The 27,408-nt window shown below is 59.7% G+C and overlaps 1 protein-coding gene and 1 long non-coding RNA gene across 3 annotated transcripts in view; both read right to left on the reverse strand.

Moving 5' to 3' along the window:
• The window catches only part of SSBP3 (single stranded DNA binding protein 3), a 56,081-nt gene extending 40,373 nt beyond the window's left edge, over nucleotides 1-15,708 (reverse strand). The window contains exons 1-4 of one of the 2 annotated variants that reach the window (XM_055724981.1): nucleotides 15,342-15,708; nucleotides 15,133-15,205; nucleotides 14,892-14,953; nucleotides 14,245-14,329 (exon numbers count right to left, since the gene is read on the reverse strand). In XM_055724981.1, the coding sequence (XP_055580956.1) occupies nucleotides 14,245-14,329; nucleotides 14,892-14,953; nucleotides 15,133-15,205; nucleotides 15,342-15,397 (276 nt within the window). In that variant the 5' untranslated portion in view covers nucleotides 15,398-15,708. The remainder of the gene's footprint in view (nucleotides 1-14,244; nucleotides 14,330-14,891; nucleotides 14,954-15,132; nucleotides 15,206-15,341) is intronic. The other variant, XM_055724980.1, reaches the window with a different exon arrangement.
• An 8,355-nt stretch (nucleotides 15,709-24,063) lies between these two features.
• On the reverse strand, nucleotides 24,064-25,156 carry LOC114016179 (uncharacterized). The gene is made up of 2 exons (XR_003560498.2): nucleotides 25,011-25,156; nucleotides 24,064-24,383 (listed from the first exon to the last, which is right to left on the reverse strand). It is a non-coding gene; the product is annotated as an uncharacterized LOC114016179 (long non-coding RNA).
• Nucleotides 25,157-27,408: the final 2,252 nt, after the last annotated feature.

A 27,408-nucleotide genomic window follows, 5' to 3' on the forward strand; every position in this document is an offset into this window, starting at 1 on the left:
GAGGGGGTTGGAGTAGCGTGCCCTGAATGAAGGAGATCCGGAGGGAAAGCCAAGCCGTGTTTCAACTCTCTGGGACATTGGTCCTCCTGCCTCCTCAGCTAAGATGGAGCAAGGGAGAATCTGTCCCACCTGGGGTGATGACCGGCTCCAGGGATATCCACCAGCTTGGGGACCAGACTTGCCTGGGTCTGATGCCACAGCCATGGTCCTCTAGTCCTACACCAATGGCTCAAACCAGGCTTTTTGCTTCCCAGTTGGAAGCCAACACCTAGAATGAGGCAGGGAAACCATAAATCTGGGCATCGCAGACACCAGATTGCTTTCAGCAGCCACACTCTGCACAGAGCTCGGTGATAAGTAACAAAAAGTCTGTGCTTTGCGCTGCTGATTTCTTGTCTGGGGATGCATAAAACCTGGGAAATGACAGATCGGCACCTCGATCCAAGAGCATCCCCGCACTCGCTCTGCCGGAGAGGCGGATAAACAAAGGCAGCTCTCCCCTGCGTCCACAGGCAGCTGCCACCGCCGCCCTGCGATAGCAGGAGGGGGGAAAAACAAAAGAGGTCTGCACCGCTGGGATCCGCGGGAATGGGATGCTCCCGGCGCTATCCCAGCCCTTTTATTCCATCGGTACCCACAGGGAGCTTGGCCCCAGCCGCTTGGCCATCTCCCTTCCCCGGGGGTCTCCTTGCCCAGCCGCCACGGCTGGATGCCAAGAGAAGCACCATACACCATAACCAACCCGGCATCGCACGGCAAGGTGGAAAACGTCCTGGTTTTGGGAACAGAGTGGCTCGGCCATCCCAGCAAAGAGCTCAGCGATGATTTGGACCAGGCTGCAGTGGTTTTGTGCCAATGGGCGCTGTCGGGTGTGATAGATGCTCACCCAAATCCCATGTGGAGGGAGAAGAGCTTGAGCACCCGTCTGACAGCACCCAGAGATTCAGTGAGCTCAAATATTTGGCAGGGAAGTTTCCTGATGTGGTTTCTTAATTTAAACACCCTCACCGCTGGCAAGCACCGGTGGGTGCTCACCATTGCTTTGCACGGGATGGTCCAAGCAACCAACCGCCTTGGGGTGGTCACGACAGCAAGGGAAAAGGCAGCATGTTGGGAAATGCCAACTTGAGGCTGTTTCCAAGAAAAAGAAAAAAAGAAAAGAGAAGGCAGCTACAGCTGTGGCACCGAAACGCCCAGGTCTCGGTCCATCCATATGTGGGCACGTGCTGGTTGTGCTTGCCTGGCCTCAGGAGCTCAGGGCAGTCTAAAGCTGCTGAAATAATGCTGCCATGCTCCTCCCAAACCCACCCTCTGTCCCCAGAACGCTGGCTGGAGCCCTGCATCTCGCCTCCATCACCTTTTCCAACCCCTGTGGACCTGCGCTGCCCCACTGGTGCCCCAGCAGTTTGTTGCTCCAGCCCCAGCCCCTCGCCCGAGAGCCCCACTGCTGCGTTTCACCCCAACAGAGCAGCACACACCTCAAAATCTGGGTTATGGAAGCACCAAGGAAGAGCATCCCTAGCTCCAGGGGGCCACATGGATTATTCCACCAGGCCACCACAGCGAGCCCTCTGGAAGGAGGGAAGGCAAGGCAGGAAACCATCTCCGCAACCCCAAAGTTGAATAATTATCACCTGGGCTGTGGGAAGCCCTCTCCCCCTCCCCAGCCCACCAGTGCCCGGGGAATGGACCAGGGAGGGGACTGCATCGCTGCACCCCCCACCCCCCCCCGCCCCGGGGGGCTTTGCCGAGGAATGCCGGGGGCGGCGGCGGGGGGAGCAGCCACGGTGGCGGCGCTGGGAAGGGAACCAGCTGGAGAGCCGCAGCCTCATGAAATAATGAAATGCCAAACCAACCCCTGCATCTTCCACAGTCTCTCAGGTCACCTACCAGATTAGGAGGCCTGTTGCTAAGGCAACCATATCTTGCAAGTGCTAGCTGAACTTCCCCATCGTTTTTAACCCTTTAAGGAGCACAAAAAAATAATAAAAAAAAGAAATACGTAAAAAAAAATGGGGGGGACACAACACGGGGAAAGGTAACACCAACCATGCAAGCCGCGGGAGACCAGCAGAGGCAAAGAGGGGGGTGGCTGGGAAAGGGAAATAAAAGAAAAGGCGCCCCAGCAGCCACCTCCCGCGCGATGCATGCCACGCTGGCTCCCTTCCAGGCAGCTAATAAAATTATTCGGCATCCACGCACGCACGCGAGACCCAGCAAACTTTCGATGCGCCTGGCACAGCAGCGGAGGGGGGTGGGGGGGTGGGGAAAAGCAATGAAAAGTCAGGTTACGCATATGAAATGGGGGCAAACAAAGCAAAATGGAACTTTTTTCTTTTTTTAAAAAAAAAAATAAATACAAGCCCTCATGGCCTTGCAGACGCTGGGCAAGCCCTGCTGCCACGGCAAGCAGCCGGCAGGCCGGCGCCACACGGGAGGGGACAGATGGCCAGCGTTGCGCCCGGCAGCGACGTCGGGATGGAGGCGATGGGCGCCTGCGGCCACCCCACCAATTCTGCTGCAACCAAGGGCCAGGAGCATCCGCAACAGGGACACACAGCCTGTGCTCTGCGACGATAAAATAACAATCATAATCAAAAGAAGCCAGCCCCTTCACCAACCCAGGGATCACGTCCCAGCGGGGTGATGGGGACCACAGTCCCCTCCTCTGGGAGGATAAAACCCCATTTTGAATGCACACAAGCAGGGAGCCCCAAATATTGCAGCTTGCTGGGATAATGAGGAGGCCTGCGAGCAATAAGAAAAAGAAAAGGAGCAAGGCGACACACAGGCAGCACAAGAGGGAGGGGAAAAAAAAAAAAAAAAAGGAAAAGAAAAAGGAGGGAGGGCAGAAAGAGGCATGGAAACGAGGAGAAAATGTGGAGCGGCATAAATCAGGCGCGCGGGGGGAGCTGGGGAGGCACGGCAGCACGTGCTGCGTTCCAGGCGTGCAGGCAGCGCACGCGGCTGGCTCCTGCCTGGCGGGGCGAGCACCAGGCAGCAAACAGCCCTGTGCCCCAGGGAAAGGGGCTCCCACCCCCCCGGGGGCTAGCTCGGTACAGGGTACCGGCTCTGCCACCCAGCACACCATCGTTCCCCTGTTAGAAAATCTCCTTAGGAAAGAAAATGCCTCCACCGGCACCGTCGCGAAAGATGCTCAATGGCAAAAACCAAGGGGATCCCCCTTTTTCAAGCCCCCTTCCCGCCCTCGGGTCAGGGTGGGGACAGCAATTGTGAAATTCCTGCTGAATTCCCCTGAAATAAGGGGCAGCAAGATGGAAACCTGCTCCCAAAGCCATCTTCTTCCCACCAGCCTGCTCTTAAATCATAATAAAGAGAGGCGTGAGGGTCTGTGCAAACCCAGCCCCACTTTGCTCTGGGGCTGTGCCGAGACAGGTTCGTGGCCGGGCCACCACACCAAAGGGCTGCCAGCCCTGACACCCGGCTCTGGTCCTGCCCTCCAACCTTGCCCCCGCACCCACACCCCTGCACCTTGCCAACTGGCTGGCGGGAGAAACTTAATTAGCCATGTCCATCAACCCCAAACATCTGTAACCAGCAAAATTTACAACCAGAAATAAAGAGGAGTGACCTTCGCGGTGTTGAAAGACAGTTGGGTTCTTGTATTACAACGGCGGGGACAGGCAAAATTCATTATCTCTAATAGCCATCCTTATAACCAGATTAAACACAAAGGCAGCAATTCCATATTCCCTGACCCGCCACCATCCCCAGCCCAAGCGAGGGGAGCTCCCCTCTGCTGCCGCGCTGCTCACAGAAACCCCACTGCCACAAATTCAGCTGATGTTTATGCATGTGGTGATCTCCATCCCTCCTACACAGGAAAGACAACACCCCAGCTCAGCCCACCCCACCAGGCTGGGGACACCCAGCTGGGGTCACATCCCTCCCAGTCCTTCTTTGGCCAGTACCAGGGAGATGCTAGGCTGCCCTGCAAGCATCCCAGGGTGGTACCAGCGGTGAGGTGCCCCCACACCAGGGGTGCTGTGGTGGTACCCAGAGCTGTGCTGCAGACGTTTGCCACGGGATCCAAGGGAAAACCACCCGGTTTCCAGCACACAACCGACCAGAGCCCAACCCTCCGCAAATAACCATCGTCATCTCCTGATGCACGGATGTTCCTGAGCACAAGGGCTTTTGTCCTGAAGATGCAGCCAAGGCTTTCACCTCTGGCTGGGAGATGCACGCGGTGCCAATCACAGGCCGGGGAGCCAGCGCCTGTTATTTTCATCAGAGGATGTTCTCTGTGGGGAACTTCAGCTGCCAGCCAGGAGAAACAAGCCACTGGAGGAAACTCGAGCCTCCTAATGGCTTTCTCTTCACCAGCTCCGGCCCTGGCAGCGGCACGAGGGCAGCTCCTTCTCCAGAAGATGAGAACCAGTGGGACCAGCTGGTTTCTCCCGTGTTCAGCAGCAACAAGTCAAACTGCTTAGAAAACACTTAAGGAAGCAGGGGGAAGCTTCAAATGGACCAGGCGGACGGTGCACCGCACTGGAGCAACGGTAAAAGTTAAAATTAATTAGCTGGCAGGATGACAAAGAAGCCATTGTGCAGCACGGTGGAGCAATCCAAGTACAAAGGCTTTATATAAGTCATGTTGAAAACTCCTTGATGACTGCAGGTAAGGACAGACAAGCTGTCAGGACATGCCACAACACCCTGAAGGGCTCCAGGACAAGCAAGCAAATGTGCTTTTAATGATGAAATGAGCCCTGGGAGCCCCAGTCTGGACCTTCTCTCCAGAGGAGACTGGCAGAGGCATGAAGCACCTGGGCGTTATCGGTACTGCGGTGCCCAGGATAACACAAAACCAGCTGCTTTGAGTTTCTCCATGGAAAATTGCACTTCAGCTGGGCTGACAATGCCCATGCACACTGCAGATCAGCGTTTGCTTCCTTGTGAGCTCCCACCTCCATCGGCAACCATACCCACCAAGCACACCCCTGCCAAAAGCCCCCCTGATGAGACCAAGCGTTCCAAAGCGTGGCTGCCCCTGCCTCAAACCAGACCCCAACGGGGTCTTGCAAAACCAGACCAACCTCCTGGTTCATGCCGTGCAGAGAAAGACCCCAACAGCCAATGGGTCTCATCACCCCCAGGCAGACCCAGGTTCTGCTTCCCAGGAGGAGCAGGCACCCTCCCACAGCCACCAGGGACACAGGAGGGGGACAAGCTGTGATGGAGAGCCACCCCAATGCTGCTACTAGCCACAACCCCCCTCACTGCCTTCACCCCCCTGCCCAGCAGGCAGATGGGCAGCAGTAGGGGGGGGGTGGGTTGTGATTTACACCCCACCAGCTGCACAGCTCTCCCACAGAAAGGAGCTGAGAGGGAGGGAAGCACCTCTCCCTCCTCCTCCTCCTCCTCCTCCTCCTCCTCCTCGCTGCAAGCACCGCTCCCAGGCGAGGGGATGTGGGGTCTCAAGCAGCCCCTGCACCCCACAGGCTGTGCATATCCCAGTGGGACACCCCCCAAAAACGGGGGCACCCAGCAAGGGCCAGGCAGAACAGGAAGGCGAGGAGGATGCTCTGCCGGGTTTCAGCAGGGGAGCAGAGCCAAGCACCATGCCGCAGCCTTATCTGCCCACCCCAAGCCAGGGCGCGCTGCGAGGAAGCACCCTGCCCCCTTCCTCACCATGCCCTGCCTTTCTTTCATTTAAAAAAAAAAAAAAAAAAAAGACAAAAAACCACAGGCCCAACAAACCAAGCTCCCAACTCCTCCCCAGCCCCAGTCACTTAGCTGCAAAGCACTGCTTGGGGCAGTAGAGCTGGGGGCTGCTAGCTGCCCACAGGGGTGACACAGGGGCACATCCCCCCTAACAACTGGCAGAAATGAATAAATAAGTGAAGGCAAGGCATGGGGCACCCCCGCTGCAAGCCCATTTTGGAAGGAAGGGGATGCCAGCCAGCCACTCACCTTGGTGGGCACCCATCCGTGCTGGGCCAGGCACCCCAGGTGCGATAGTAACCAAGGTGGTTACCAAGATAGTAACCAAGGTGGGAGCTGGGGCACGGGGGTGGGGGGGGGTGGGCACAGAAGAAAGCCCAGGTCAGGTAGGAGGGACCAGTTCTGGGCTGGCATGGCCACTGGGAATGCTGTGGGATGCCAGCACCCCAGCTGTGCAGGGCAGGTCATGCTCGTCAAGCGAGTCAGAGCCGCTGCAGTGCATCCTATGCTTTGGTTTGTAGCTGAAAAATCCCAATTATAGGTGGGAGCTCAGCCCTGTGAGGCTGTAAAAAGCAGCCCAAAGCCAGGGGAAACAGGAGGGAACCCCCCCCACCCCAGACCCTGCTTGCTCGAGGTGGGCGGGAGGGGTGGCGAGAGCTCATTTTCACTACAAAAAGCTGCCGCACCCCGGGAGGAGAGGCACCAGATCAAATGTTCAAGGGTTGATGCAGAAACATTAAGGAAAAAAAAATTAAAAGAAAATGTTAGCTTAAGACACAGCCAGAGGTCTTCCTTTGGACTTTATCTTGAGGCGGCAGGCTGCAGCAGCGCTGCCTCGCGTGCGGATGGAGAGGCAGACCCTGCAGCTGCCCGCCCAGCCCAGGGAACGTGGAGGTGGAAACCACCTTGCTAAAAGCCACCAGCCGTGGTGGCGATGGCCACGGTGGCAATGGCCATGGTGAAGGAAGAGCAGGGCAACTGGGGGAAGCACTTAATGGCTGGATGTGAAGTGCTGCTCTGCCCTGCTGCCCCAGCCACACACCAAATATACAGGCACATGCATGTGTATCCACATGTGTATCTTAATTCTGTATATTGCATAGATATAATTGCATATATACCCACACGTATGTATTTTTTGCTTAATTCCAATATTAACGGCCTTCATGCACACAGCATTAAACTCGGGCAGGACAGCGGGCATTCCTCCTCCAAAAAAATATACAATTTAAATGCACAAACCTGAGAAAACAGAAGAGCTGGCCTTACCACAGGGGACCCGCACCCCATCCATACCCAAACTTCACCTGACACCCCCCGCCCCCGGGTGCCCTTCTCGGCTCGGCCAGGCACAGGGGAGGGGTTTCACTGCCGCAGGATGCAGGGATGGGAGCAGGGCGGTGGTAGTGGGTGGAGGGGGAGCACCAAGCGTGGGAAGCAGCACCCACAAGCAGCTGCCCCGTATTTTGGAAATCCCCCCCTTGACTGCGCAGCTGTAGCTTTGAACTCAGCTCCTGGCACTTGTGGCCATGAGCCGTAGTTTTGAGAGAAGAAAAAAAAAACCACTAAAAACCCAAACCAAGGCAGAGGCGAGGTATTTATTTACATGCAAAGAGCTGGTTTTGCTCCCTGCCAGCCCCGAGGAAAGCACTGCTTCTGCGCTGCTGAGCCCGTCAGCCCTGGGGGGGGGTCTCCCCCCAGGGATCTGCAGGGTCAGGACCCAAGAAGGGCAGAAGCTGCTGGGAAATAAGGGGGAAACGTGCCCGTGGGCTGAGCAGAAGCCTCAAGGGGAGTCCCACAACCTGACCCTCAACTGGAATGCTGGTGAGGCGGCCGTGTGATACTCACAGGGATAAATCCCGCTCCATAGTACCCATGGGCAGAGCGGGGTGGACTGCTGGCACCGGCCGGGCTGGGATGCACCAGGGTAGCCAGAGCTGCTCCAGATGCCTCACCGCTCTCCCTCTGCCATCCCCTCTGCTCATAAGGAAAACCAGGACCAAATGCTACTCCAGCTCCCCCCGCACCCCTCTAAAGTATCCCCCATGGGCCAGGGTTTGGCACAGCCGAGTGCCATTTACGTGGTGCCAGCTCTGCCACGGGGCCACCCAGGGTGGAAGAGGAGAAAGAGCCGAAGCCCCCTGCCCTGCTCCCCAGGACCAGCTCTGGCAGCTGTTTCCAATAGATCCAGGGACGGCTTTACAAGAGAAAAAATAGGGAACAAAAGGTAGGAGAAAATCCAAGTTTCCAAGGTAAGGAAGGAAATGATCAGGAGAACAGGAAAGCCTCACTCGTACCCAATACACGGCGTCCTGACCTAACAAACCTCCCCGCTGCCCGCTGCACAGGGAGCCCCCCCCGTGCCGGACTGCCGGCCAGCCTCCCTGGCATGGCACGGCACAGCACGGCACGGCACGGCAGCTCCCGGCCCCTCGCCCTCTTTGTTCCTCTGCAGGGACCCCCGAAAGCAGGGGAGGGCAGGGCTGCGAGCTTTGTGCTCGCCCAAGCCGAGCATCTGCCGGGGGCGGCCGCTCGTGCAGCCCACCGTGCCGCGGGTCCCCTCACCGGCCTCACCGCGCTCGCCCACGTGGCCGCGGCGCTGCCGGGGCAAACAATGGGATGGCGCGAGCTGCCGAGCGAGCCACGCAAGGCCTTCCTCCTCCTCCCCGCCGCGGGCTTCGCCGGCCGCCGGGAGCTGGCCCCTCTCGAGCACCAGGGTGGGGGGATTGGGAAAAAAAAAAAATATTACAAAAAAGCCCCACAGAAATTAAAAAAAACCTAACACATTCAAACCCGCCTGGCTGCTGCACATGGGTTCGTGCAAGGCGAGGGCATGCTAACCCATGCACACCACGGCAGGCGACGTGGACAGCAGAGCAGGACCGCCCCGGGCAGCACCCAGACACCCACCCCAGCACCCACTGCGTAGGGGGTCCCTGCCCATGGCGCAAACCCCCACCTGCCCTCCCGCTGTCAGCCAGGATTGCAGAAATCCTCCCTCTCCTCCCATCCCACCCCCAGCTTTTCCGGAGAAACCCCTCCCGGATTGGAGCCGGAGAAACTTTGCATCTTCACACCATTTGTTGACACAAAATCCATCCCCTGCCTTACTTTTGCAGAGGCACTCAGGGTGGGGTGGAGGGGGGGAACGTCTGTTTCCATTTGAAACTGTCAAAATTAGCATTCAGTAATTAAAAATCACACCCTTTCTCTTAATAACCTAACCAGCATGATACAATCAGGTTGTGCCAACTCTTTAATCTAATTGACTAATTACAGATTTTAATTTAGTCAGTTACTGAACAACTGTTGACAATTTGTTTTCATTAGGGACAGAACAGGATAAATATTTAGGCTCCCCAGTCAAAGACTAAGACATAAGCTCTGGGCTCTGACCTCCGGTTTCACGCCGGCAGCTTCTCCATCGGCATCACCCACGGAAAGGTGCCACTCTGAGACGCCCCGGTCCCCCCTCCGAAAGCGGGAAGCGTGGCAGCGGAGGCTGCTCCATCGCCAACAGCTGATCTTGTTTAAAATATAAAATTGAATAATCCAGCTTTGCGTGCCATTCTACCAAAAGCGGGGTTTCAGGGACAGTCAGGCTCACAGGCGGGATGGGCACACCAGTACCCTAAACCCCGGGGGGAAGGCTGAGCCCAGTGCACTGCCAGGACAGGGAATGGCTGTATTTATTTATTTATTTATTTATTTTAAAAGTGATGTGGAGTTTTGCAGCTGCTCCTGGCAGCCTGCCACTCCTGAAGGAAACTCCTCTCTCCGGTTACCTACCGGGGAACCCTGTCCCTGCAGAGCGGAGCTGGATGGAGCCCAGATGGAGCGCGGTCCCGTGTGGAGATGGGACAGAGCTGCACGTGCCGCTGGCTGAGCCCTGTGCCCAGGCCATGCCCATGGGGGCTCCCAGGGACCACACACAGCTCTTCCTAACCCCTGCCTCTGCACTGTGCCAAACCTGCCCCAAAAACACCTGCTCTCCTACGCAAGAGGTTTCTAATACGCTCGCTGCAAAGGGCACACTGCAGAAGCACTCACAGACCACCACCCCCACTGCAGAAACACCCACGGATCACCACCACCATCACCAATGCAGAAGAACTCATGGACCACCATCACCACAGCAGAAGCACCCACAGACCACCACCACTGCAGAAGCACCTATGGACCACCAATGCCACCACTACTGCAGAAGCACCCATGGACCACCACCACCACACTTGCTGGTCTCACACCCACCCCACACAGCCATGGGCACTTGGAGCATGAGACTCACAGCCTTCGTGGGTCCTGGAGCAAGACAACAGCCTGGCACGGGAGAGGTGACAATCACACCAAACCCCTCATGCATGTAGAACATCTCCCAGGAGGGGTCCCACACAGCCACCTCACCTGCTAAGGTGCCACATCAGCAGGTGGCTATGCAGACCCCAGGGAGCAGAAGATGCCGTGACAACAAGGAGATGCCCCCCAGGGCACCGGTCCAGCAGCCAGCAAGGGTGCAATGGGCAGACCCAGCAGAAAAGGACCACCTCCCATCCCTCATCTCCAAAGTGTGGCTGGGAGGGCACCTACAGCGGGGGCAATGGCTGGGTTTGGGGTTCAAACTCCCGTTTGAAGGCCAAAACCCTTCCAGTCCCTTGGGTTTTACCTCTTCCCCCACTGAGCTGTGCTGCACACTAACACCAGCAAGCCTGGATGCTACGTCTACCCATCTCCAGGGGCTTCAGAAACCTGCTCACCAAGATCTCAATTTAAGGGGAAACGTTTCAAGATGGGGGGTAAAAAAATGGAGGAGCTCTGGTTGTCCCCAACCAGGATGGGAGGACATAAGCCCCAAGCACACCATCTTTTCCCAGACCAGCCACCACCCTTCCAGCAGCAACTGCCCCCGCTGCAGCAGAGCATCGTTCCAAACCCAAGCGAGAAAGAACTGCAGCAGCCTTCCAAAGTTAAAAAAAAAAAATAGTATTCGCATTAATGGCAAGTTGAAGCCACCGCTCCGTAGATCTTACACTGCAAAGAAAACAGTATTTCAAATGCTCCCCAAGTGTGGGTCCTTCTCAGGGGGGAACAGGGGAGGGGGAGGATGAAGTGATGAAGTCAAAGTCTCCAGCAGCCAAAGGCTATCCTGGTTTTCCCCTCCTGCACACTGATGCCCTGAGCTGGCTGTGCAGGCAGAGCAATACCACAAAAAGTATGTAGCAACAGTCAACTAGATTTAAGTTCATTTTCTGTAGCTCGAGGCCAAAATCGACTGAAGTGGTTCTGGTGATCAAGTTTTCTGCAATTCCCCTTTCTATGTATTAGCTCTTTGACAGAAATTCACTGCGGTATTTAAACTGGCAGTCATCACCGCTAACTCAAATTGTATTGGCTTTCATGGCGTTGAAATGCTCAACTGCGACCAGCCATCGGCCAATTCCCAGATAACGCGGCGGCTGAAATCCCCTGTCATGCCGAGCGATCCCGTTGCAAGCTTGCGGGCTCTGGGAGCGCTCCGTAGTGCCGGTGCACTTGCCACAGGGCTCTGCCCAGCAGAGCAGCCCAAACCAACGGCTATGGGCCGAGTTTCAGGGGATAACGGGCGTGCGTGGTGCTGTTAACTCAGATAAACTCTTTTGATACAGGTGGGAGAGGCTGACTAATAACCCTTGGACCAGCACAGCTTGTTAGGTGTGTTAACAAGCAGTGCCGGAGATGGGAAGAAAGAGAAGTGCCGCCTTCCTCCTGCCTGCGCCAGGTGAATCCGTGCTCCCACCACCCCTCTCCCGACAAGCACCTTCCTACCAAGTCCCAGCAGACTTTTGTCCCAGCTTAGGAGAAAAACCTTGGGGAAAAGGTAAAAAGCAATATTCCTAAGCCGCCCCAAGAGCCCATGGCTTTCAAGAGTCCCCCACATAAGAAGGGTGGGATTTCTCTTTTTTTTCTTTTCCCTCGCTTTTCCCTCGTTTCGAGTTAAACATTAAAAAACAGAGGGGGAAACTGGCAGTTTGTTCCACTGCTCCTAATAGTTTTCAAACTGTTACACTGGGAGATGAAGTGGAAGCGATACAGCATGCAAATCCCCCCGTTAGCATCCCGCCAAGGAGGCACTCCGCTCACTCTCCTAAAGACGCAACTCCTGGGCGAGCACCCCTCCGGCACTGGCTACGGGAGGGCAGTGTGCCAAGCCCCAGCTGGCCCAGCACCACCACACTGCTCCCCGAGCATCCCTCTGTTTTGTCCTTGGAGCAGCACAGTAAATACATTGTCCTTGGGTAAATATACCAGATTTGGGGCGAACACTGAGCTGGCCGCACCGAGGTTGCCCATTGTTGGCCAATTATAAATACGATGCTCTACCAGTCTGGGGCAAGACTTGTATCGGGATATTTTTAGCCACAACTACTGTACGAAGCGATTCATGACTCACTGCACCAGCCCCGTTCAGGGTTCGTACTCCGTTCTAGATGCCACGTGCCACTGATGGGTTGTTGGGTTTGGTGCTCGATAAAAACCTGCATTCCAGCCCCGGCACCCATTGGCGAGGCTGGCCACCGCGCTCACCGGTACTGGCAGCCCGCTCCAACACAGAGGCTGGCAAGAAATAAGGCACTATTCACACTCCTCCAGCTATCATTCGGTTCTTTGGTCAATATTTGAGTTCTGGCCGGGTAGGTCCCTCGCCCTGTAAAGTACACGCCGTGCCAGGAAAACACGTTTCCCGTACCGGGAACACATGGAAAGGGACTGTGCCGTGAGCATCTGTCACCAGCCATGCCGGGGAGGAGAAGCACAACGCCTGTTTCGAGGCCAAAACACACCCAGGGAAACCAAACCAGTGCCACCAAGCCGAGGCACAGGGGAATGAAAATCTTCTTACGAGTTTTTGTGGTAAAACCCAAAAGGTAAAAGCACTTGGGGCTGTTACAAAACTGCATTACACCGAGAATTAAAAACAATCAGGGTTGTGTCTATTTACTGTAAGCTTAAAGCAACGTGTATTAAAGAAGTTTATGCGAATCATCTAATGCACTCAGGCCTATTGTTAGAATTATTACCAAGCTAAAAAAAAGATTATTTTCTCTAAATACACTAAATCCTCAGACACGATAAGGAGACTGTTGTGAATGGAGCATTACCATGTCTTGGTTGCTAATGTCATCTTCACCTGTGGCTCTGCTGCCCAAAGATCTACCTTTGCCTTGCTCCCGGTGAGCCTGCTTCCCAACCGGGCTCCAAAAAAGCCAGAATTTGGCACAGAACGCCCAGGAAGCAAGCAGCCGCCCGCGCCGAGCCCGGCACTGGTGGGTGTACCGCCGGCTGTCAGCTCTGACCCTTGGTTCAGGAGTTCATCATCTTAATCCGCCCCAGTAAAAACAAGCGATGCAGAAAACAGCCGCCGGGAGGGACAGACAGAGGGACAACCCCCCACCTAGCAAACACCCAGACCCATTCCCCTCCACCCCAGCGGGACGGGCATCCTTCCACCCCGGGCATTGAGGAGAGGTGGCTCAGCAGCCAACCGAGGCTCTCTAGAAGCCCGGTGCTGCCCGCGCCCCAGGGTGACCGCTGCGTCCAGCGCCAGCATGCAGGAGCACTGCCGAGGTCGCCGAGACGCTCGCCTGGCGCTGCTCGCTGGCAAAGCCTCGCGCATCCCAACCCAGGCATGTCGAGGCAACGAGAAACTCGGGAAGAGAGGAAAAATGGTTTCCATACCATAGGCTCCCCGGAGCAGACAAAACCAGCTCCTGCTACAGGGTTTGAACTCACTTGACTGGGGTCCAAGCCCACAGCCAGGTGACTAATCCTTTGATGCAAATTCCTCCCAACGCTGCGGATGCAGGGGACACATGTGGGATGGGAGCGGGCAGCCCACCCGTTGCCCACCAGACCGCGCACCCTCACCAAGAGGTGTCTTTTTGGAGGCACCTCAGCCCCGGCATCCTGCCCTGCAAGCCTCATCCCAGCGTCGTGCTAACACCTCTGCAAAGAACAACCCGAAATCCTGACAGACGAGATGCACACCATCAGCCAAGAGGGGTCTGCAACACCACCCTCAAGGAGCAAACACCTCCACCTCTCTGGTCTCCAGGGAGGACTCAGACAACCAAGGAAGCCCCCAGCCGTGCCAAAGGCAGGGAGACATGAATCGGGGCATCCAGGGGAATCCCCCCAGCTCCTCCCCAACTGCAACCCAACCCCTGCCCACCCTGCGAGGAGCCCTCAGCATGAAGTATCTCACCATTGATCCTCTAGTCAAGCTTTGTTGTCCATCACTATGCAAAACTGCCTAATTCTACCAGTAGCCTGAATGCCTTTAAGTGCTTAAGATAAGTATCTCAGCTCATTTACATAATTGCGACATTATGAAATACTGTTCAGTCAAATCAGAACGTTGTTGGTTAAAAAAAAAAACAACAAGAAAACACCCCCCCAAAAAAAACGAACAACCCAACACCCATGGTTTTGCCAGTCAGGGAGGTTGGCTCCCAGTGCGCTGGAGGAGCCCGAGCTCCCCAACACCGTAATTACCGCGAGGATTAGAAACTTGTTACTCACGTAGTCATGAAAGGCTTTCGCTTCGCTCGAATGTTCACAAGTGTCTCGCCTTTCGGGAGCTGCGCAGTAAAGGTCCCAAAACACGCTGCGTGGCGGAGAAAGTCAAGAGAGGCGGCAGTTACTCATCCGGGCGGGCGCCCCGGGCCGGGGGTCAGCGGAGGTGAGAGCATCCCACCCCCGGCGCCACGACTGGGGGGACCGTGGCCGGCCCCAGCGCGCATCCCAGCTCCGCACCACCGGGATCTTGGGAAGCGCCCGCCGGGGCACTGGGCCCCCGCGGCGGGTGATGCTGGGGTGTTTGAAGAGGTAAAAGTAGCGTTTAAGGGGTAACGACCCTGGCACCTCGGGGGCTCCACCGGGCAGCGTGGCCGCCCCAAGGGCCCTGCCACAGCTGCGCCCCCCCCCCCGCCGCCGCGGGGCCCCCGCCGCGCCTCGGCACCCCGGGGGCGGCCCGGGGCTCGGCCGGCGGCTGCTGACTCACGCCGGCACCGGGGCTTCACCCCGTGGGGGCCCCACGCTCCACCGGGGCGACACCCTCCCCCCCCGCCCGCCTCTGCCGGGGGCGGGGGGCTGCCGGGCAGCCTGGCCGCTCCCACCCGCGACGGGGCAACCGCGGGGCGCTCCCCCCCGCCCCCCCCCGCACTTACCACCACCAGGAGTGCAGAAAGCCGGGGGGCTCGCCCAGCGTGATGTTCTTCTCCCACCGGATCTGCGGGCGAGAGGAAGGCGGGGGTGTGCGGGGGGGGGTAGGGGGGGTGGGGGGTGGTCACGAGTGGGCGTGGGCCCCCACGCGCGGCGACCCCCCGGCGCCGCCGCCGCCCCGCGCAAGATGGAGGGCGGGCGTGCGTGCGGCGGCGCACAAAGGGCGCGGGGGGCGGCGGGGCTCACCTCGGACAGGAAGGTCTGCGCCGACTTCTGGGCGCCGACGTGCAGCAGGTACTCGTAGACGTACAGCGCCAGCCTGCAACAGCCGAGCGGCGGGTCGGCGGCGGCGGGGGGGAAGGAGGAGGAGCCCCCCCTCGCCCGCCCGCCCGCCCCGCACAAAGCCGCCCCACCGCCGCCCCGCTCCCCCCCGCGCCTCCCGCCGCCGCGCTTACTTCTCCCGCGCCTGCCCGTCCGAGGGCACCGCCGAGCCCTTCCCTTTGGCGAACATGGTCCGCGCCGAGGAGGGGGGCGGCCGCAGCCGCCGCCGGGAGCCGCTGTGCCCGCCGCCGAGGGAGCGCCGGGGGCTGTCAGAGCGCCGGCCGCCGCCGCGCCCCCATCGCCCCGCGCCCGCCGCCGCTCGCTGCGCCCGCCGCGCCGCTGGCCGCGTACCCGAACGTGGCCGCGCCGGGCACCGCCCCCCCCCGCCGACGGGCGCTCGCTGCCGCCAATCACCAGCGAGCGGGGGCGGGGCCGACCCGCGGCACGCCCTCCTCCGGAGGCGGCGGGCGGCCTCCCGCGGCGGGGAAGGAGGGAGGGCGAGCGGCGCCGCGCGGTCCTAGCGTCCCCCCCGGCTCGGCCCGCCGGCGGCACAGCCGCCTCGGCGCGCTGCCGCGCCGTGGTCCTTTAAGGCGCCGGGCCGCGGCGCGCAGCGCCCGCTGATTGGCCGGCGCCGCGGAGACCTCTGAAGGGGGGCCTTGAAACTGCCCGCCGGGCGGCTGAGGGGAGGGGGGGAGCGCGTCGGTGCGCCCGGGTGGGTGCTGCCTCTGGTCGCGGCGCCGGGCGGGACCCGCCGGGGCCGGGCCCTTCCACTGCCTCCGGCCCGGCCCCCGCCTTCCACCGGCCCGGCCCCGGCGGGTCCCGCCTGGCGCCGCGCACCCCAGCCCCGCGCCGCGGGCGGCTGCCTGGGGGCGGGCGGCCTGGCTGCGAGAGCGCCGAGGGGAGCCCGCGGCCGGCCTTCCCCGGCCGCCAGCTTCAGCGCCTTCGAGTCACGGGGCGAGGCCGGCGGTGGGGCCCTGCCGCCCGTAGGAATGGGGGAGGGGAGGCGCCCCGGCGGGGCTGGGCCCTGCGCCGGCCTGGAGGGGGCCCCGGCCCTGCGGCCGTGCTGGGTCCCTCGGGGGCGGGCCTCCTGCGTCTCACCGGCCCCAGGATCGGGGGGAGGGCTGGGCCGCCGCGCAGGGCACCCGGCTTTGGGAGGCCAGGCCTCGTCGGCGGGACCCCGGCGGCCTACCCAGTGCTGCTGGTGGCTGGTGGTGGCAGCTGCCACAGGAGCAGATGTTGGAGCAGCACAAAAATTCGGGCTTCAAAGGGCCCTTCTCCCTGCCCCGGCCTCACCTCTGCCTCCAGAACGGCTCGGGTGGGGGCTGCGTGAGGAGGCTACGCGCCACGAGCCTCGTCCTGCAAAGCACTGAGGAGCTTCAGGGGCCTGAGCAGGGCCCTGTGTGCCCGGGCACCCCCTGCGAGGGCAGGCAGGCCTGGGGCGGCGTGGGCAGCCGCGGGGTGTACGAGTAACTCCTCCGGCAGTGGGAAGTGCTGCTGCGCCCGTGGGAATGCTCACGGCCAGCGGGGCCTGCCTGAGCAGAGCCAAACTTGCTTTAAAGGAAAGTTTAAAACAAACGGGGAGGGGGGGGGGAGGAGGAAAAAAAAGAAAAAAGCTCCTTGCGATGCGGTAGGTCGAAAAGGATCAAAACTTGAAGGCATCCGAGATCCTCTCTTTGGAAAGAGTAAACCTGGTGCTTTGCGCATGTAGGTGTGAGCCGGGGTAACGGTGGGGGCGACGGGACGGGCGACAGGGGCTCTGCTCTGCACGCCTCAGCAGCACGGGCTGGAGGGCCAGACTTTGTATCTCCTGAGCCTTTACATCCCTCCGCTGCTCAAATGGGCTCAAAAATAACCCGGGACCTCCCCTGGGACTGAGGCTATGGGATATATTTGACCCTCCAGTGGCACGTGAGATGTTCGCTAAATATCCCTCGTTAAAAATAATACCCTCCTATCCTGTACCTTCTGTGTGGAGGTGGAAAGCAGGAATGCCACTGGCATGAGCGGTGCTGTGCCCTCGGCAGCTAAAGGGCCTCTCTGTGCCCAGAACACTGCCCTTCCCCGCTTTGGTTCATCAGGAGCTTGCTTTCTTTTAACTCATTGATGTTTCTGGGATGGGCGAGTAGACAAAACCCAGCCACCTCCTCTCCTTGGTTCCTGGGGTTGTTCGGGACATGAAGCTAGCCCAGGGAAATGCCGCGGGAGCTGGATCTCTGCCTCCTTAGGTGCCTTCAGCGGCCTGATGGCAGGTCTCTAGTCAGGAGAGGAGGACACATCCAAGACGCTCAGAGGAGAGAGCAGCCCAGGGAGGCCACGAAGCTGCCTCTGCTCTCCCTCCTCTCCTCTGGACCAGCTCTAGTTCTCGGCTGTTGCTAGGGGAGATGGAGAAGAGCAGTTGATGGAAAGCTTCCTGTGAGTGGCACCAAAAGAAAGTATCGATATTGCCATGCCAGGGTGGCAGAACCCAACCTGCCAGCCACCAAACGCTGGCACGGTGAGGGCGGAAGCTCCCAGCCCGTGTGAATTCTCTGGGTACCAGCCCTGCCTTCGCATCTTCCATGACCTGATGATTACAGCAAATTATAAGCTGGAGCTGTGGACCAACTTAGCTAAAGATCAGAAGGGAGTCTAATTTCATATCATCACCACCGCAGAAGGCAATTAAATGGCTCTGCAAAGTTTTAACACAAGTTATGACAGGAAATTTAGGAAAAAAAGAAATCCCCACACCTGAAGCCAGCGGCTGTCTGGCCAAGTCACGGGAGGATGCAACAAGGCTACCAAGCACTCCCGAGGCTCAGGGGGCGACCTGTGGGCTACCTTACTCAGCCAGGTTTTCTCTTCATCAGGAGTTTTTCTCGGGTTGCAGCAATTAAGGCACCAGAACCCATTAAAAAACCCAAACCAAGAGCCCAGCTGGTTGTTCTAACCACCTGCCTGTGGATTTCTCCCAGCCGTCAGGATGCCTGCTTTGCCAAGGCCACATCGCACAGCACCCACCCGGCAGGCACACGGCAGACCCTGCTCTGCCGAGCCCGAGGGTGGGAGAAGGTGCTGGGTGCCGGGGGGGAAAGGCAGTGTCCCCCGGGGCACAGTGGGGGGAAGGTGAGAACACGCCGGGCACTGCCAGCGGCTCAGCTGGGGCTGCTGTGGGATCCCCGTGGGCAGGCTCCCAGTGGGCAGGGATGTGCAGCAGGAAGGACAGGTTTGGGAAGGAGTAGCTGTGGGAAGAGTGGCCTCTCCACGTTGCATATTAATGTTCTGCGTGCTTTAATTGCGGTGGGACCTATCGCGCGGAGCCATTAGCATGCAATGCGGAGAAACACGTATTTTTGGGATGCCTGCCTGGCTCACAGACTCTCAGCCATGGGGAGGGGGTGGGCCGTGGGATGCAGGGAGAGGTGTCTCGTCCCCTCCCCAGGGACGCCGCTGGAGTCGCAGCTCCTTCCTCGAGCCCCTGAATCATCCCCGCTGCCATCTGCTGCACCCTCGCTCTTCCCCACAGATGTCCTTCTTCCTTCCCCAGAAGGAGATGAGAACCGAGGACGAGGTGCCAAATGCGTCTTCAAACAGCATCTAATAAAACACGGGATTAATTTCTTCTGACTGGTGTTCAATGGCTCTGATTAAGCAGAGCAGGATTTAATTAGCTTGTTTGGACTGCCTCGAAACCCATGCCAAAGGTGGGGGAGTCTCAGCAGCTGGGTCCTCCCGGGTGCTGGCCGTGAGCCGATGGGGGCCTGACGGACCTTCCTCCTGCAGAGCAGAGCCCACTGCCTGCCCCGCCAGCCTGGCAGCTCTTGTGGCATCCCCTGACTGCCCTTTGCCACCTGGGATGGGTGCCCTTGGCTGTGCTTCATCCCAGTGGCGCCCACAGAGCAGGCACAGGGGGTCGGGGAGGAGCGGGATGGCGGCTGGTGGGGACACAGGTTGGTGGCCCTGCCAAGGGGATACTTCTGTCTTCCCAAACTGTGTCTCATCCTCTAAACCCCGTGCCTCTCGGCATAAACCAAACTCGCCCTGCCACTGAGTCCTTGAATTTAAAGTAACCCTGTTCTCTCCCTGATTTACTACCAGTTGCTGGCTCCTCTCCTCTCCCTCCGCCTGTCTCCTTTAACCCATTTCATTATCTATGCTAGCTTAGGCTTGTCTACGTGGGAACATCATGGTGAAGTTATTGCAAAATAGATGGGCTGTGAATGTAAAGCGCGGCAGCTATTCCCCAGCAGCTCCCTGCGTGGTGGCTCGGATTCCTTACCCGAAATACCTGCATTAACCTCGGCTGCAGGCAGGCACTGCAAGGAGCCAGGCGGGAGCACCCATGTGGGACACGGCTCCCAGGCTTTCTCCAGCTGCAGGGAAGGCTGCATTCCCAGAGCTGGCACTCCTGGGATTTTAATTCTGCAGGTTCCTGTCATTGCAGAGGAGACAAATAGAGGTAGAAGGCTCGAAGGGAGAAAGCACCAAAGATAACAGCTGGGGAGCAGGGCTTCCCCATCGGCTGAGCAGGGACAACTTGCGAGCCCCAAACCCATGCTCCGGGGTGTGGTTGGACTCCTGAGGAATGGGGTGAGCTGCACAAAGGCACAACCCAAAATGTCAGACCCCGGTCATGCCGTGGCCCTGACGAAGTGGCATCTCTGCCCACCTCCTGCAGGTGCCCGCTGCACCAGGTGAGTCTGGTCCTCCTGGCCTCCACCTCCGTTGCTGCTAGCCTACATCTCCCTGCAAGGGACATTTTGCAATGAAATAGCCCCTCCCCAGGAAAACCAGCATGCAGGAGCTGTGGTCTGCACCCTACATGGTGGCATGGCAGTAACCCCCAGCCTGGCTCCTACCAGTGATGGTGGCACTGCCATGCTGCACATCGTCTCACCCGGCTCATTCCCCACGGCTGGGCTCCAGCAGCAGCTTCGTGGGGCCACGCAGGGCACTGGCATGGGGTGAGGGTGCTACAGGCGGTTACATATAAGTGACCTGCCTGTAGGTCTCCTATGTCAATGGTATAGCAGAGACCCTCCCAGGGGGTCCCAGAGAGTTGTGTGTGCCTGCAGACCCTGCAGCCGGTGGGATGGTGCCTGCCTTGGGGTTTCCTCGATCATCCCACAGGGATGACCTCTGAGCTGCACTACCCGCCACCCATCATCAGCTGTCCTGAAGCCTTGCTGGGGTGGCAGCGGTTGCCAGCTGCCTCAGGAGCCAGGTAGAAACCCCATTGCACCAAGTATCTGCAGTTTAACATCAGTGGTTTCCTTAACTCCCTGCCCCCAGCGAGGAGGGGTTTAGGTGGGGAGCAGGCGCCCAGCCGGCACTACGGGATCTAAATCCAGCTCTGCTGGGTCTGGTCTCAAGCCTCCTCGCTCTGCCGGGGCAGGGCCTTTGGGTCCTATCACTCCTGTTTCTTCTTTGGGCTGAGTCCCTTATCTGTCACCTCTTCCATCTGTCCCCGCCTGATATGTGCTTCCAGCACTGCCCCGAGCCAGCCACCCCTGCCAGCACCCTGCAACAGGCAGGAGTGTCTCTTTGGCTCTGCTTTCCTGGGATGTTTTACCGAGCCAGCCAGAAGGTGACCTTGAGTTTTGGAGCAGATGTCCCCCCTGCTGCCACCAGCCCTGTGGGTGCTCGCGCACTGGGGTGGATGGGTGCCGGCTGCGCATGTGGAGCTGTAAATATGCTGTGAGCACGGTAGCAGAACATGTATTTTAACAGCCTTATTTTAGAGAAAAAGCTGCTGCAGGATGAGCTGTGGTCTGACGGGCTTTGCTGCCCACAAGGGTTTCCTCTGCCTCTCCCAGGAGCTTTTTCGGACAAAGGGGGACTTCAGGAGCTGGAGGAGAGGCTTCCCAGGCAGCCTGCCATCAGAGCCACCGTCCTCCAGGACACTTGCCTCTATAGCATCCTCCGAGGTTTCAAAACCAGCTCTTGCTGCTGGGAGGCCTTGCCCTGGCTCTGCTGGCACACCCAGCCACAGGAGGCCACCTCTCTTTCCCATAGGCAGCAAGGGGACCTGGCCATCACTCACCCATCCCCTTGGCTGCAGGATGCTGCATGCATCAGGCTCACCCCCGGGGCCATGGACCATGCACCCTTCCCTGCTCCCACACCGCATGGAACACCCCTTTTCCTAACTCAAAAGAAAGGAAAAAAAAAAAAAAGAAAAAGCAGCAAGCCTTTTCATTGAGCCCATACTTTCCTGGCTTGCACCTTTGCTTTGTCATATGGAAATGCTGTAACCAGCTCTCCCCCTCTGACCTTCAGGCAGGGAGACACTTCCCCCGCCTGCTTTCACCTTACTGTTTTAAGTGCGGTCTCTTCCTTCTCTGAGCGCTCATCCTTCGCATCTAGCCTGTGCAACTTGCTGACCCAGCACTTCTGCCCGCTCCTCCATCCGTTTTGCCTCCACGCGTAATGTGCCTCCATAATCATCCCTAGGAAGGATGTGCAGAGCAGGGTCACGGTGCCGTGACCGCGCAGGGGTCCCCATGCATCAGCCTGTACACTGCCAAGGGTCCCGCAACTGCATTTTCCTCGCTGTCCACCCTGGTACTTGGCCCAGATACCTCCAGGGATGTGAAAAACTCCAAAATATCTAATTGGGGGGCTGCCCGCAGGACAGCAATGCTAGCCTGTGATGCCCCTGGCTGTGCTGGCTGGCTCGCTGGCCCTGAGCCCCTTTGTGCTGAGCCAGGCTCAGCGCTCCGGCTGCTGGCAGCTGCCTCCTCGCCTCCTTGCCCTGGCTGCTGCCAGATGGGTGAGGAGGAGGCAGGGGCTTGCGCCTGCCTGCAACAACAGCCTGGGGGGAACAACAGCCCAGATGTGAACAACAGCCCAGATGTGAACAGCTGCCCAGATGTGTACAACAGCCCAGATGGGAGCCATAGCCCAGCTCTGCCCATGTCACAAGCCGAGGGATGCTTCATGCCAGGGCCGCTGCCCCAACAGCCCCCTCTGCCCCCAGATCCCATCCTGCTGCTAGCAGAGCCTCTGGGGCTCTGCGGTACCCTTTGTGTGCCCCCGGCCACCGCCACCATCCCATCCCACCCGGTGACAGACACCAGAGCCATCGCACGAGACCCAGCCAAAGCCTCTCCTGTTTTGATCGGCGGAGGCGTGGGCTGCTAACTGCAGGGCCTCGTTAGCTTAATGAATGAATTGCCAGGCTGGGCTTTCGGATGAGTTTTGGGCATACAGCAAACTCTTTGGGAATGCCAGGCTAGGACACGGTCTCGGCGTCTCTTGAAAAACCTCACCTTCTGGTTTCTGAGTGAAATAATAACCAAACCAGGAGATTCTCATAAAGGAAATCAGCAAAGACAACTACTTTTATATATGCACTTAAGTATTTAGGTCAGTATTTTTAGAATAAATAGCTGTGGGTTGGTTCCTATCTTTTCACTTTCATTTTTCACACTTCAGCTTCATTTTCCTGAATCTGGTTATACTGAAGCAGCAATTGGGTTTTTCAAAGCGCTCACACCTACCAGCGCGCTGACCTCGCCGGCTCCCATTTCCCCACCAGCTCCTCTGGCTTTTTCTTCTCCCCTGAGCTATTAGCACAATTAGGGGCTGATCCTGGCCCCCTCTGCCTTAAAGATTTCCTCGAGAGCGGGCAAGGGAAGGGAGGTACAGGCTGCAGGGGGGGTCGGCTCTGCAATGGGGTGAGGAGCTCTGTTGGTCTGAACTGGGATGGGGGTGCAGGCGGTGCGTGGCCGTGCCCCACGTGGCTCCGTGCACGGCTCCGATCCCGCACCCAATGCCACCCGGTCCCTTCCCGCACCAGGGAGAGCCCCGGCCGCGAGCTGGGCGTTGCACCCTGCAGCCTGCTATTAAAAGCAAACCATCTAGAAGAGTCCTTCGGAGTGAAAGCAGCTTTTAAAGGAAACATTGGCAGTCTCGTTTGGCTGCAACAGCGCCTGCTTTGCTAACAGCCTCCAAAATTAGAAGAGGCTCAGAAACTTAGGATGGATGTTACTGCAGCAGAGCAGGGAGGGGGGACGAGGGGGAGGCTCAAGCCTGCTCAGCCTCAGCTGTGCTTCCCCAGAAATTGGGATGCTGCTCCATAGCCCATTGATCCAACCTTTTTTTTTTTTTTTTTTTTTTTTTTTTTTTGGTTGGGGGAAGATAAGATCGCTGTGGGAATGGAGCATGGGGAGCAATGCCCGGCCAGCATGGAAATCCCGGGCACGCACGTGCGGCTGGAAAAAGCAGCGATCTCTGCTGTGCTAAACATGCTCCACGGGAGCGACGGAGATGTGCCAAAGCCTCTTCATGACTTAGCTCCTAATAAACACACTGCGGATGGGAAATGAGCCTTCGGCTTTCCCCAGTGCGGGCGAGCAGGGAGCTCACCCTGGCGATGCTCCATCCCCACGAGCTGGGGGGGCCGGAGAGCGAGGGGCATGTCCCTGCCAGTCCCTGGAACTGGGCTCCTGCCCACCTTGCATCACTCCTGGGGCAGTTTATCCCGAAATAAAGCCCTCCTCCTCCCCGGCTCAACGGCTGCTTCACCTCCAAGAGTTATTCACAGATAAACTCCATAAATTTGGGGGACAGCCATTTTATCATTCCTGGCAGCTCTGTGCATTGCCTGCCACAAGGTGAAGCCAAGGCAGCTGGGAAGGGATGGAAAACCAGCTCCCGGGAGAGCCAGAGCATCAGAGTGCCCGGCCAGGACCGGCTCGGTGCTGGGGCAGCCGGGGCAGCGGAGGGCTGTACCCCCGTACCCTGCCCCGGCTCTCGCTGCCCACCCGGGGTTTCTGAGGCTTTGTTGGATGCAGGGAGGCGTGAGAACAGAAAACCTCCTCCTCTCTGCCTTGCCTCCATGGATGATTTATTTCAACACACGACTCCAGCCTGTTTTGCTGCATCACTCCAGGCGCTTTATTGCCTCTGGCCTGGGCTGGTGACATCCCCATGCCCCGGCCCCGCTGCCTGGGAGTGGAATCCTCAGCCCCTGTGACCGGGGCTTGTGACGGTACCAAAATGCTCCCAAACTTGGGTGGTTAGTTTGGCCTTCCCCGACCTCCTAGAGCAGCTCCCCTTCTCCCAAGCCCTTCTCCCCACTGCTGGTCCATCGCTGCCCGTCAGCTCCCACCTGGGGCCGTTTAGGGTGCCCATCGCTGGGGGAAGGTGCCCGTGCTTGCCAGTGCACTGGGACCATTCTGCTGGACCGTCGCCTGTAAAAATAAACATGTTTTAAAAACCCCCACCATTCTTAATTCTGCCCTGCACTTACAAAGATACATGCTATTCATTAGCTGACAGCCCGGCACGGACCTGCGCAGGCTGCATGCCGGTGTGGCACGCTGCCATCCTGGGACCGTCCTGCCACCAGGCACTCCTGCCGCAGCTGGCGGTTTGGGTTTCCCATTTCAATTTCGACCCAACTAGAGAATTTTTTTATTTCCAGCTCGCCGCCAGCCTAGTATTCCCTTTTCCCATGGGAAAGCCAAACCCCAGGCCAAGATGACTGCTGGTGATGGTGGAGGCAGGATGGGAGAGGGGCTCCCTGGAGCATCACACACCCCCTGTATCCCCCTGAAAATAACTCTGCCATTTCACAGCCTTCCTGGTGCTCAGAGCAGCCGTCCAGAGGGGATGGATTTGGTGTCTTAAAAATGTCCAGTTGTCTAATAAGGCTTTTTTTTTTCTTCCCCCCCCAGCCCAGCTAGCAGGAAGAAGCTTCTCCTCGGCTGGGCGAGCTCTCCACACCTCGGTGGCAGTGGCGAGTGCCCTGCATGGCTCGCATTCAAATGAACTTGGCACGGGCAAGCAAGGCGACGGCAGTGGGTGCTGCCACCCACCTCCTCTCCCACCCCGGCCCCTCGCCGGGGGCCGGGGGTGTTTGCTGGCAGGAGCCGCCGTGCCGCTGCGGGGTTGGGGTTGTGAGTCCCGCCGGAGCCCTGGCCTTGGGGTTTCCTGTTTACCGGCGCAGCTGTGCTGGCGGTTGGGTGCTGGCGGTTGGGTGCTGGCAGTTGGGTGCCGGTGGGCGCACGTTACCCGCCAGGCCGAAACATCGCTGCTGCCACCGCCGACTCCTCGGCCAGAGCTCAAGGCCTTCTCTGACGCTGGCGCCAGGCTTGTAACGAGGGAAAGTGGTAGCCGCGAGCTGCTGGTAGATGCTGGATGCGCATAATTAATTAAATTGCATAATTAATAACAGTGCATTATTTATAAAGGGCTGGGGGGGGATGTCCTCGCCATAAGCGCGGGGTGAGTGCCACGCCGGCCCGGCAGCTCAGCGCGGAGACGCGGGCAGGGGGAGGCTGGAGCGCAGCCCCCGCACCCCCCGGGCACGGTCACGCGTGGAAGCGCACGCCCTCGGGGCACACTGCATCCCCCTGCTCCCCCCCCCCCCGCTGGGCTGGCGCCGGGGCCCGCTGGCGTGGGCAGGACGCGGGCAGGGTGCGGGCAGGACGCGGGCAGGACGCGGGCAGGGTGCGGGCAGGGCGCACAGCAGGGCTGCCCCCCCCCCCCCCGGCCGCCTCCCCCTCCCGGGGCCGCCCCCCCCGCCGAGCAGCGCGGCGCCGCGCGGGGCGGGGCGGGGCGCGGAAGGGGCCTCTTGAAACCGCCGCGCGCTGATTGGGCGAGCGCTCGCTCCGCCCCGCCCCCTCCTCCTCTCCCCCCTTCTCCCTCGCCCCTCCCGTCGGGGTCCGGGGGAGCCAGGGGTGCCGGAGGGCTCCGGCCCCCCGCCCTGCCCGCCCCCGCCCCCGGCCCCGTCGCGGGCAGGCCGCAGCCGCCGGAAGGCCGCGCCTGTGCGCCCGGGCGGGCGGGGCGGGGCGGGGCGGGGCGCGGGGCCGGGGCGGCCGCGGGGCCCGGCGGGGGGGCGGTGGGGGGGGGGGGCGGCGGCGCGGAGGGGGCAGGGGGCGCAGCGCGGGCTGCGCAGCAACGGCGCCCCCTGGCGGCTCGCGGCGGCGCGGCCGGCGCCGGTACCGCACGGCCCCCCCGGGTCCTGTGCCCCTGTGCTCACGGGGGTCCTGTGCCCCCCCCGGGTCCTGTGCCCCTGTGCCTACGGGGGTCCTGTGCCCCCAGGGTCTTGTGCCCCTGTGCCCACGGATGTCCTGTGCCCCCCCCGCCGGGTCCCGTGCCCCCGTGCCCACGGGGGTCCTGTGCCCCTCCGGGGTCCTGTGCCCACGGGTGTCCTGTGTCCTTCCGGGGTCTTGTGCCCCTGTGCTCATGGGTGTCCTGTGCCACCTCTGTGCTCCTGTGCCCATGGGTGTCCTGTGGCCCCCCCCGGGTCCTGTGCCTACGGGTGTCCTGTGCTCCCACGGGATTCTGTGCCCCTGTGCCCCCCCCAGGGTTCTGTGCCTCTGTGCCCACAGATCTCCTGTGCCCCTGCACCCACAGGTGACCCCTGTGCCACTGCCATGCCCCTGTGCCCACAGGTGTCCTGTGCTCCCATGGGGTTCTGTGCCCTTGTGTCCCCCCGGGGTCCTGTGCCCCTGTGCCCATGGGTGTCCGGTGCCCCCCGGGGTCCTGTGGCCCCAGGGGTCCTGTGCCTGTGCACCCCCCAGGATGTCCCAGCACTCACAGACCCCTGGAGTGTCCCTGTCCCCACGGCCCCCAGGACTCTCCCTGCCCTTGTGGACCCCCACAGCTGTCCCTGTCCCCACGGACCCCCCTGGGCAGCCTGTGCCCACCCGGGCCACCGGCAGCACAGGCCTGTTCCTTGGTGGCTCCCAAACCTTCTCCAGAAGGTCCTGCTCCCACTGCCCTTTCCTCACGTGCTGGAGAGCCCCCAGTGCCCCTGTGCCCCACGTCACACGCCGCCCCGCTCGCCCACCAGCCTGCAAGCCAGCCGCTGTGGCTCTGGGCTTTCGTGGTTTGAATTAAAACCAAAATAAACCCCGCAGCGAGACAGAGCCCAGCTTAGCCCAACAGCACGCAGCCGCCCGCCTCCCCTCCGTCGCGGGGCGGGCGAGCCGGCCTTAGGAAATTAAGTAAATACCAATGGAGGAGTTGAAAAATAGGTTACCTTGTAATTGAATTTTTTTTTGCCGGCAGCTAAAGAAAAATTAGCCTTCCTGCTATCTTGTGCAGCCTGTGTGTTTGAGAACTTACCGGGGTGTGTAATAGCTGAAGGGGTGGCGTGACGGCTCCTTGGCCCAGCCTTGCCAGCCGCCTTACTCTGGAGCTCTGCTGGGGTTTTTTCCTCCCTCTCCCCTGCCTTTAAACTCCAAGAGCTGCCAGGGAAATCTAGAG

This window comes from Falco cherrug, chromosome 12 (assembly GCF_023634085.1).
Source record: "Falco cherrug isolate bFalChe1 chromosome 12, bFalChe1.pri, whole genome shotgun sequence".
Lineage (NCBI taxonomy): Eukaryota > Metazoa > Chordata > Aves > Falconiformes > Falconidae > Falco > Falco cherrug.